Source organism: Rhincodon typus, chromosome 2 (assembly GCF_021869965.1).
Source record: "Rhincodon typus isolate 14 chromosome 2, sRhiTyp1.1, whole genome shotgun sequence".
NCBI classification, from domain to species: domain Eukaryota; kingdom Metazoa; phylum Chordata; class Chondrichthyes; order Orectolobiformes; family Rhincodontidae; genus Rhincodon; species Rhincodon typus.
The window spans coordinates 13,275,598-13,287,734 of NC_063333.1; the positions used below are offsets into that span (position 1 = coordinate 13,275,598).

At 43.2% G+C, this 12,137-nt stretch overlaps 1 protein-coding gene across 1 annotated transcript in view; it reads right to left on the bottom strand.

Annotated features, from left to right (window-relative positions):
* LOC125487346 (5'-AMP-activated protein kinase subunit gamma-2-like) overlaps window positions 1-12,137 on the bottom strand; it is a 213,138-nt gene that overhangs the window by 160,195 nt on the left and 40,806 nt on the right. Inside the window, exon 2 of the mRNA XM_048618592.1 lies at window positions 3,448-3,519. Coding sequence (XP_048474549.1) covers window positions 3,448-3,519 — 72 coding nt within the window. The remainder of the gene's footprint in view (window positions 1-3,447; window positions 3,520-12,137) is intronic.

Sequence of the window (12,137 nt, forward strand, 5' to 3'; positions counted from 1 at the left end):
GCCCCACTCTCACCACCCACTGCCCCCTCACCGTCCCCGCTCTCCCCTCCCACTGCCCCCTCACCGTCCCCGCTCTCCCCTCTCACTGCCCACTCACCGGCCCCGCTCTCACCGCCTCACCGGCCCCGCTCTCACCGCCCGCTGCCCCCTCACCGTCCCCGCTCTCACCGCCCGCTGCCCACTCACCGTCCCCGTCTCACCGCCCGCTGCCCCCTCACCGGCCCCCCTCTCCCCGCCCCCTGCCCCCTCACCAGCCCCACTCTCACTGCCCACTGCCCCCTCACCGGCCCCACTCTCCCTGCTCACTGCCTCCTCACTGGCCCCACTCTCACCGCCCATGGCCCCCGCACCGGCCCCGCTCTCACCGCCATCACAGCCAAACCGGTCCCGCACTCCCTGCCATCACAGCCAAACCGGCCCCGCTCTCCTCGCCATCACAGCCAAACCAGCCCACGCTCGATCCGCCATCACAGCCAAACCGGCCCCACTCGATCCGCCATCACAGCCAAACCGGCCCACGCTCGATCCGCCGTCGTGTGTTCAGCTCCCTCCACGCGGTTCCCAGTCACGACCTGACTACTACCCGACTCCCCAGGTAAGGTAGTTAAAAGAGCGGGGGCAAGGGGGGATAGAATTACAGCAGAGAGGAGAGAGAAGAAGAAGAGAAAAAGAAAGAAAAAAGGAATAGAATGAGCGAGTAGAGTGAAGCTCTGAATGGAGCAACTTACGCTGCTGCCATCTTGCCAATTAAGACCTTGTTTCGGATTCCTTTTAAAATAAAAACATTGTGGGGAGAAGTGGTCCAAATATGACCAACAAGAGAAGTTAAAGAGTGTTGAAGGAAGAAGTTTGCACTATTCACAGAATTGTTGAATTGTTATGATGCAAAAGGAGCCATTCTACCCATCATATCTGCATCTGTCTATCACCTAAAACAGCAATAAGGCTGAGGATTGGGACAAAATTAAAATTCAGCAGAGAATGGCTGAAAAATTGATAATAAGAAAGGAGAACGAGAGTGATGAAAAAAACTTACATTTAAGTTGCACTTTCATGACCGCTGGACATCTCATAGTGATGTACCAATGAAATACTATTTGAAGTGAAGTGACTGTTAGGAAGCATCAAACAAAGCAGGCAAATTACACACGTAACAATATAATGATGACCCTGCTTTGATCAGTACATTATTCCAGTCCCATAAAGTGCTTTAAAATTATTGTAACAGTACACCATAGGAGAGGGCCATTTGTTACATCATGCACATGCCAGTTCTCTGCAAGAGCAACTCAATTTAGTTCATCTCCGCTGCCTTTTCCTTACAGCTTTGCATCCTTTAATTCCATTTGGAATCAAGAATCTATCTAGCTTTGCCTTAAAAATATTTAATAACTCTGCATTTTGAGGAAGGGAATTCCAAAGACTCTCAACCATCACAGAAAATAATGTTTCCTCATCTGTTTTAAACAGCTGACTGCTTAGCTTTTAAACTATGAGTGTATGAGTGTGTGTTTGTGTCTGTGTGTGTGTGTGTGGTGTGTGTATTTGTGTGTGTCTGTCTGTGTGTGTGTATTTGTCTGTGTATATGTGTGTGTGTGTGTGTGTGTGTGTGTTTTTTTCAAAGAGAGAGAGGTGAAGTTTCAATTCCCAGAGTTATAGGATGCTAGGCCCTAGTTATTTGCTTGTGGTTGGAATTTGGTTACCTGGATTGAATAATACTTCTTGTTAGAGTCAGTGTTTTCTGTAAACGTGAGTCCATCAGACAAGTCAAATGAGAACTTTGTGTGCTTTGATTAAGGGTGGCACGGTGGCTCAGTGGTTAGCACTGCTGCCTCACAGCACCAGGGACCCAGATTTGATTCCACCCTCAGGTGACTGTCTGTGTAGAGTTTGCACGTTCTCCCTGTGTCTGTGTGGGTTTCCTCTGGGTGCTCTGGTTTCCTCCCACAGTCCAAAGATGTGCAGATTAGGTGAATTGGCCATGCTAAATCACCCACAGTGTCCAGGGATGTGCAGGCTAGGTGGATTATCTGTAGGAAATGCAGGGTTACAGGGATAGGGTAGGGGGTGGATCTGGGTGGGATGCTCTTCAGAGGGTTGGTTTGGGGTTGATAGGCCAAATGGCCTGCTTCCATGCTGTCGGGATTCTATGATTAAAATCACTAACTTTTTTGGCAACCCCAGAGTGGGGGAGCTTGTAAAATTGGGGCACTTTCCAAATGGATCATTACCATGTGGTTTAAAGGTGGCTGTGAGGCACATTATTATCAATATCTCTCGGGCTCCCCCACTCCCCAGATGATTGACTTCAGGATCCCAATCCCGATTTTCTAAACCCTCCACAGTTTCTCTTTTTTATCTAAATGCTCCTCTGACAGCGACATATTGCTTACTGTCCATTCCCTTTGCTCCATCTCTGGTAATCATTCTTTCAAGTATTATCTACTTGCCCTCCAAGAGCTCCAGCCCTAGAATCATCATCTTCATTCAATATCTGTTTCTTTGAGCCCCAAGTATGCCTCAGCATCCTTCCCAATGAGCACACCTGCCGACCTCAGATTTGGCTTTGTCATATTGAATGTGCATCAACTTTCCAACACAACTTTGCTTATGAGAATAGTGGAATCTCTAAAGTATGGAAAGACACCATTCGGCCCACTGAGTCTCCACCAAGCCTCCAAAGAGCATCCCACCCAGACCCAGCTCCCCCACCTTATCTCCACAACAGCACATTTAAAAGCTAACCCACCTAGTCTGCACATCCCTGGACACTATAGACAATTTAGCATGGCCAATCCACCCTAACCTCCACATCTTTGAACCACAGGAGATAACTGGAGCACCCAGAGGAAACCTACACAGGCACAGGGAGAATTTGCAAACTCCACACAGACAGTCACCCGAAGCTGGAATTGAACCCAGGTCCCCAGTGCTGTGGAGCAGCAGTTCTAACTACTGAGCCACCATGCTACCCTAGTTTGCAATGAGAATTTTAAGTTGGAGTAGGAGGGGGATTTGTTTAGAATCTCTTTTATTCAGGCTATAGCCTTTCACAGATGACACAAATACCATGAGTAAAGAAGGGAAAATTGTAAAAAAAATGGTACTATGCGGTTTACAAATAAAACCATCATGACAGACAGGCTTAATGTTTCGGTTCCGGTGACCCTTCCTCAGAACAGGGTCACCGGACTCAAAACGTTAACTCTGACTTTCTCTTCACAGATGCTGCCAGACCTGCTGAGCTTTTCCAGCAACTTTTGTTTTTGTTCCTGATTTAGAGCATCTGCAGTTCTTTCGGTTTTTATGACAGACAGGCTCCTCTGTAAAGTGATCCTGAGCTTACTAAGTCAATACTCCTGTGTTGAGTGTCATTTTGTCAATGAAGCATGGTGGGACGTTCGCATTTTGTGACCCATATAAAATGAATAAATTAACCATTCGTACCTTATGAGAGATATCTTTTTCAGAGGTTTCTACATCGCCATCCAGGAAAGGCATAGCAAACGAACTGAGGTCCTAAGTGCAAAAAAAGACAATATGATTATCCAATTTATCTTGACACGAACCTGTGTTAAACTGAGCTTTTAAGTTCTGTGATCTAATTTTGTGCACTGCAAATTCCAAAAACAGAGAGGAAGCCCTCTGAAACAATTTCTAAACAATAACAATCTTCATAAGCCATCAAATGTTAAATGGAATATTTCACCAAATTTACTCCAAATGCAAATTGTGGCTATCCAAATGCACCGTTTAACTGTTACAACGCATATGATAGCTGTTCTTAACTACCTGAGCAGTTGTTATGTAACAATAAACTTTTTACTCTTTATGGACTCCTTCCTGAGGCAGGAGAAGATGTACAAAGGGTTTTTAATTCCAGGCTAGTTGACACTGTCAGCTGTTACATGTCTCACAGTCAGTGCGCCTTTAAGAGACATGCTCATGATAGCATCACTACATCATAGCATGTGAACCGACAGCATAAAGATCTCATACTCCATCTCACCTTGGATTATTTGAAACATGAGATCTAATAAATTTTCTTGCAGGGAGATTTGCTAGTGTTTTTGGGAAGAATCTAGATTGGCAGGGAACAGGAGGTAAATTCAAAGCGGGAAACAACAGCCAGAATCTTAACAATTGACTCTAAGAAGCGGAGGAAGCAGAGGTTAAAAAGTGTACAGCACAAGACTCTGGTAATGTTAAAAGTTAGGTATGAAAATGGATAGATTATTGCAAGGAACACAGAGAAGCCGAGGGCATGAATAGACATGGCAGCGTGATCTTATTGCTTTCACAGAGACTTGGGTTAAACAGGAGTCAAAAAGGCAGCTGTCATTCCCAGGATATAGAGTTTTCAGGCAAGATAGAGAAGGGGATAGAAAAGTAATCCCCAGTTTAATCCTCGACGCTGACCCCTCAAAGGACGAAGAGTAATATTCATCCTCTCAACTTGCTGTAAGTATTGGCTCGATCATTTTTGTAAGCCTTTCCAGTTTACAGGCTCTGACATCAGGCATCAAAACTGCCCTGCTTTCTGCCCACACTGTTACCTTTTTCTCTTCACTTCAAATACTTATCTAATTATTACCCTAAAGGAAATAATCACATCTACATCAGCCTCTCCCTTGACAACCATTCCACACCCCTCACTGCGTTCCCTCACCCTCTCAATGAAAGTGATGAATGATAACCCCTCTTGTCACCAACACATACGGCCGGAGGAAATCATCTTGTCTATTCACCTCTGTCAGAATGTTACGTAATGCATCTTCAGTGTATCTCTGTGGTTCTAGCAACACTCAAAGCTGCACACTGTGGAAGTTACTTGCTGCATAACTAACTAACTTTAATAAACTCACCTTCATTCTTTGTCTACTCTACATTCACATCTGTACACTTCAAGACTCTATTAGCCTTTATGAAAAACATGGCTTCAGTCAGATCTTCATAAAATTACATATTTGGAAGTCTCATCCACCTTTTCATTCGCATGTTCAGGCATAAAATTGCCTTTGCCTTCTGTAGTTTCCTTTCTTGGCCACATCTATTGTCCTGGAGTCGTCCACAGTGGCACCGAACGCTGGCTTATCAATGTTCAATATAGTGGAGTTTAGTTGAGTTTGTTCAGGCTGTACAGATACTTCCCTCTTTTGGATTCTCTAAACTTCTCACAAGCTTGCACGACTGAGCAGATAAGATACTCCCCCATTCTGCTACACAAGTAATTGCCTGTTTAGTTTCATCTTCACTGGCACATCGACTGATTGTTGTGCCGCTACTGATTAAAGTGCTTTTTGTATATTGATGATTCTCTGGACAATTTGACTCCTGTGTTATCAGTCTATTTCTAAAAAATATTTACAAAGACTGGGCACGTCAAAATATCCCAGACCTTGACTGAGAAATTTAGCCCTTTTAAATTATTTTATCATCTACACTGCACACCTGAACTTAATACAGTCCAATACAATTAATGATCACTTAACTGTGGCAGGTCTTTGATGTGCATATTCTTTTATAGGTACTGGAAACTAGAAAGCTGGAAAGGTAAATAGGCTAGCAAAGCATTTGTAGACTTTTCAATATCCATAAAAGACAACAACTAGCTGCAATTGTACAGACTCTTTTACGTAATAATATCTCAAGGCACTTCACAGGAACAACTGAAATAAAATTTGACATCGAGGACATAAAGACAGGTGACCAACTATTTGAGTAAATTTTTAAAGGAGACACAGGCAGAAGGGTTCAGAGAGGGAATTCAAGGGGCAAGGATCTGGGAACATGGTGGCATGGCCACCAACTTTGGAGTCATTGAAATAGGGTGCATGCAGGAGGCCAGAATTGGAGCACTATGGTGATCTGAGGGTTCTGGGTGACAGAGGGTTCCCAGGACAGCGCTGATTGAGGTCATGAAGTTTGAGTTGCAAATTTTGAAACTGAGACATTGCCAGACTGGGGAGACAAGAGGCAATGTGTGAACAGGACATGTTGCAAGTTGGTATACCGAGAGCAGAGTTTGGGTGAGCTGATGTTCACTATGGGGGCGAGAAGGAAGGGCAGCAAGGTAAACACTGCCATTGTTGAGTGTAGAGATGAAAAACTATTTGTGAGGGTTTCAGCAGCAGATGAGCTGAGATAGTGGTAGAGGGAAGGGAGACATGCAATGTTACACAGTTACAAAGGTAGACTGTCTCACTCTTGGAGAGATTTTGGGATTAGAAGGTGAGTTTATGGTCAAATAGACAGCCACTACCTTGAAAAATCTCAGCCTCAGGGAGAGTGATGGAGTCAATGGCAGAGATTACAGCACAGCAATAGTTTGTGTGTTGGAAGCTATATATTTGGTGTGAATATGAATGAATGAATTGTGGCTAAAACAGGGTGACTGGATTAGTTCAGGAAACAACCATTGCAATGGGAAAGCAGCAGTTTTGCCATTCCAGTAAGATGATACTAAATCCGTGATTTTGTGAAGAGGAGTGACACAACATTTCAATCCAAAGCAATGTTGTAATTGTCAGATCACACCCAACTTTGTTCAGCATTGCACAATGTTAAACATAAGGTGCCATTGTGTAGCTTAAGTTTAGGTGTACATCCTAAGGCTGTGTGTAATTACCCTGCATTCTTGAGATTAATGCTCAGGTTAGTTAACAAATTAGACTGGAAAAGAGAAATGTTAGTTTTCTTTCGTAGATCCATTCAGTGCAGAAAAGGCCCATTGATTCTGCACTGACATAACTACCACTAAAGGTGCGCTCATCCCAAATTCCTGCACTTGTCCCTTATCCTTGAATAATATTCAGGAAAATAGTTTCGGAAAACTGTAGGCATTTCAGCTCCATTAATAATTTGGGGGTGGGGCACAGTGCAGAGATGATGTTTGAGTGTCAGTAAACCTGGAAGTGCAGGTCACTTGAAGATACTGTCAGACTTAATGGAAATTGAGGGAGGATTGGAAGTCTGAGTATGAAGTCTGACCATTGAACTCGCTCAGTATGGACCCAATCTGTGGATACCATGGTGTAGTGGAGCACCGCTCCTGCTTTTCTCTTCGTCTGTGAGCAACAATGTTTTCTCCTATAGGTAACACAGTGTGGATTTGGAGGAACACAGCAGTGAGGCACACAGTTGTGAAAGCACAAAATAAATTGAAGACTTTTTTTTTAAAAGAAGTTACTCAGAAGTAAAATTCTGCAAATGTTGGAGAAGAAGGTAGGGAGGAGAATGAAATGACAAAAGGTTTCATGATGCAAATGTCAAAACGTGCTTTGAACACAAATAAAACCCAAGTACTGTGGATGCTGGAGATCTGAAATAAAAATAGAAAGTCTTTTTCTTCAGAAAGTTTCTTCTTTGGAAGAGTCATTGGACTTGAAACATTAATCATTTTCTCCGCAGCTGCTACCAGACCTTTCTCCAGCATCTTCTGTTTTTTATAGCACTGTCTGACGGCAAAGTGAAAGAATAAAAAAAGAAACAGGACAAAACCAATCCAGCAGAAAGAAATTCTCTGTAATTTCTTGTGGTTTCAGACAGAGCTGTTGCCATACCAACCTGTGATGCACCCAGATAGGATGTTTTCTATGGTGCATCTGTAAAAATTGGTAACAGTCATTATGGATGTGCTGAATTCAAGGAGGTAGAGGCATTGGTGTGCTTTCTTGACTACAGCATCAATGTGCATGCACAACGATAGATTGTTGATGATATTTACTCCTAGAAATTTGAAGCTCTCCAGCATCTCCACCTCAGCATCATTGATACAGAAATAACTCCATAGAGGCTGGTATCCTGTTACCAAGTCACCCTTCATTTACATGCCGAATGTCCTTGACCCTGATCCAGCTCCCTCAGAGCCAGCTCTCAGAGTGAGCAGAACCTCTTGACACTCCTGTTTATATCTGTCAGCCAGGGCTCCCTGATTGGGCCAGGTTAACAGCCCCAATCAGGGAACTCATATTCTATGAGGTCCATCTGGCTGATCTCGTTACAATCATTCGAGGCGTGCCTTCCACTCTGGTTCCCAAGGTCAATGACCAGCTTCTTTGTCTTGCTGACATTGAGGAAGAGTTTTTTGTCCTTACACCATGCCACTAAGCTCTCGATCCTTTTCCTGTACTCTTTGACTCAAAATTGCCTGTATACAAAAAGCAGGACAAATCCAACCAGGCAAATTACCGCCCCATCAGTTTGCTCTTGATCATCACTAAAGTGATGGAAGGTGTCATCAACAGTGCTATCAAGCAGCACCTGCTCAGAAATAACCTGCTCAGTGATGCCCAGTTTGGGTTCCACCAGGGCCACTCAGCTCCCGACCTCATTACAACCTTGGTTCAAACATGGACAAAGGAGCTTAATTCCAGAGGTGAGGTGAGAGGGACTGCCCTTGATATCATGATCATATTTGATCAAGTGTGGCGTCATGGAGCCCTTGCAAAACTGGAGCCAATGGGAATCAGAGGGAAAACTCTCACTGACTGGAGTCATATCTGACCTATAGGAAGACGATTGTGGTTGCTGGATGTCAATCATCCCAGCTCCAGGGCATCACTGCAGGAGTTCCTCAGAGTAGTGTCTTAGGCTCAACCATCTGCAGCTACTTCATCAATGGCCTTCCCGCAATCATAATGTCAGAAATGGGAAAGTTCACTGATGATTGAACAAATTCCTCAGGTACTGAAGTAGTCCATATTAAATGCAGCAAGATCTACACAATATCCAGATTTGGGACTCGCAAGTAGCAAGAGACAACTGCATAATTGCTCGACAACGACCACCTCAAACAAGTGAGAACCAAGCCACTGCCCCTTGACATTCAATGGTATTCCCATTGCTGAATCCTCCACTAACAATATCATGAGAGTTACCATTGATCAGAAACTGGACTGGACTAACCACATAAATACTGCGGCTGTAAGAGCAGGACAGAGGGAGCGTTACTGGACCCGAAACGTTAACTCTGATATTTTCTTCATAGACGCTGCCAGACCTGCTGAGTTTTTCCAGCAACTTCCGTTTTTGTTCCTGATTCACAGCATCCGCAGTTCTTTCGGTTTCTATTAGAGCAGGACAGAGGCTAGGAATACCGCAGCAAGTAACTTGTCTCCTGATTCCCCAGTACCTATCCACCATCTACAAGGCTAAGTCAGGAATAGGATGGAATATTCCCTATGCACCTGCAAGGGTGCAGCTCCAACAACAGAAGAAGCTTGACACTTATCAGTCCATCATGAGGGGCAGGGAGGAATTGTGGGAGTATGGTCATTTAAACACAGAGACTGGTGGGCTGGAGGTGAGAGCAAGAGGAATTCTGTCATAATTCTGGGAGAAAGGGGAAATGTGTAGTTAGAAGCATGTGCAATAGATAAGACACAGTGGTGGACACTGTCAGCCACAATGGGAGAGAATTGTCTGTACAATAAAACAGAGGAAGACATACTGAAAGCATCAGTTTGGAAGGGTGTGTACGTCTGAACAGACACGTCAGAGGCAGAGAAACCGGGAGAATAGAACAGAGTCTTTACAGGAAGCAGGGTGTGCAGAAGTGAAATTGTGGCTTTTTTTCTATTTTCATGCAGACTTCTTATCAAATGCATCTAATTCCAGCCAACAGCCACATTTTAGCACCTGAAAACTTTTAAAACTTGTTCTTGGTTATTTCATACATTGTGCTATGCAGATATTTACAGATTAAGGGTCCACTGTCACTACAGTTTGAAGTGAAAATGAGCACTACCTTTCAGGTCTGTCAGATGGATATACAGAGATACAAATCTCAGATCTGCTTCCACAGTATATTCCACATTACTACAGTAGGACTCCATCAGTTTGACATGTTAATTCAAGCACAACAAGGCATTTGTAGTTCAACAGTCACAAGATCCCAGTGGATAAGACTATTCAACCTATATTAATTCATCCATCCACAGAGACAGCACCTATTTTTTAAATTTGCATAAGAGATTTATTTCAAAAATATGTCTCAAAAGTCCAGTGTAGGTGTTGTTCATTTTTTGTTAAGATTGATATCAGTAGATTCTTAAAGTGACCTTTCATTAGAATGTGTCCTTGTCTTGCTCCCATTGTTGAATTTCATTTAGTATTGTGAATTAACCTTGCTCAAACCATTTATACACTTCTGTACGATCACCTCTCGGCCAAACTTTCCAAGTAGAAATAAACCATAACTCTTCAGCTTTGCCTCACAGTCTCATTTCTCTCGCAGTTGAATATTTTCTTATGTACTTTATCTACACTTTTTATGGTTTTGAAAACTTCTAGCCTTATCTTGTAGCCTTATCTTGAAGAACGACAGTCCCAATATCCCAAATCCATTCTTATAACTGAAGTTTCTCATCCCTGGCACCATTTTTGAAAATTTCTTCTAAATTCTCTCCAATGCGTTGACATCTTTCTTTCTAATGTGGCACTCAGATCTGGACACAATATTCCAGTTGAGGTCTAATAAGTATCTTGCATGAGTTCAGCATCATCTCTTTGCTGTTGTACTCTCCACCTATATGAATAAAACCTGGGATACTCTATGCTTTATCAGCTACTCTACCTGTCCTGCTACCTGCAAAGATCTATGCACTTACACATCCAGGGCCCAGCACCCCTTTGGATATTAGGTCACCTATTTTATGCTGTCTATCTATGCTGTTTCTACCAAAATACATTACCTCACACTTCTCTGCATTAACATTACCAACAATTCCACAAACTTGTTCGCAATCTTTAGAAGTTCTACATTATCCTCGTCATAGTTTACAATGCTTCCAAGTTTAATATGATCGTTTGAATTTTGAAATTGTCCTCTGTACACCAAGATCTACATCATTAATATATATTAGAATTGGGGCAGCACGGTGACACAGTGGTTAGCACTGCTGCCTCACAGCACCAGGGACCTGGGTTTGATCCCACCCTCGGGCGACTGTCTGTGTGGAGTTTGCACATTCTCCCCGTGTCTGTGTGGGTTTCCTCCCACAGTCCAAAGATGTGGAGGTTAGGTGGATTGGCCATACTAAATTGCCTGTAGTGTTCAGGGATGTGTAGATTAGGTGGGTTATAGGAGGATGGGTCTGGGTGGGATGCTCTGAGAGTTGGTGTGGACTTGTTGGGCCAAAGGGCCTGTTTCCACACTGTAAGGATTCTATGATCTAAAAGCAAGGATCCAATAATGACACCTAGGGAACTCCACTGCAAACCTTCCTCTAGCCCCAAAAAAACCCTATTGACCATTCTCTCTCTTCCCTGTCTCAGTCAATTTTGTATCCATATTTCTGCTGCCCATTTTGGTCAATGAGATGTAACCTTCCTCACAAGTTGGTTGTGTGGCATTGTATCAAATGCCTTTTTGAAAGTCATGTACATCACATCAACAGTATTAACCTCAGCAATGCTTTCTTGTTACCTCTTCAAAATAAAACTCTAGAAAGTTAGTCATAAATGACTTCCCCTTCAAAACCTTGCTAATCAACCCACCTTTTTCCATATGACTACAACTCTACCCCAAATAACTGTTTCTGATGGATTATGGCTGACACCCTGTAATTCCACGCTCACCTCCTTCAGTATCCCTGGATGCATCTCATGACTTACCAATTTTTAAGTACCAGTATCCAATCAAACACTCCCTCCTAAACAATTCTGAACCCATCCATTGGCAGATTCCTCCTCTGTCATCATGGCCTCCTTGGTAAAGATGAATGAAAAGTATTTGTTTGACAGCCATTCCTCTTGCCTCCATGTGTAAACCCCTTTCTGGTCCCTTACCGGCTGCACTCCTCCTTTATCATCCTTTTACTATTGATCTGCCTTTTGAATTTACCTTTATATTAGCACTAGCCTTTTCTCATAATTCCTCTTTGCCCCTCAATAGGCATTTTCACCTCCCTTCTGAACCTTCTTTATTCCTCTTGGTTCCTAATTGTATTTTGTATCTGATATTTACCATAAGCATACTTTTTCTCTCTATCTTAATTTCTATATTCTTTTTCATGCAGGGGGCCCTGGATTTGTTTGTCCTCCCCTTCCCTTTTAAGGGGATATGCCTCTCCTCGATCAGTGGAGGTATATTCTCTGAAGATAGTCCATTGTTCATCTACTGTTTTTGAATTCAA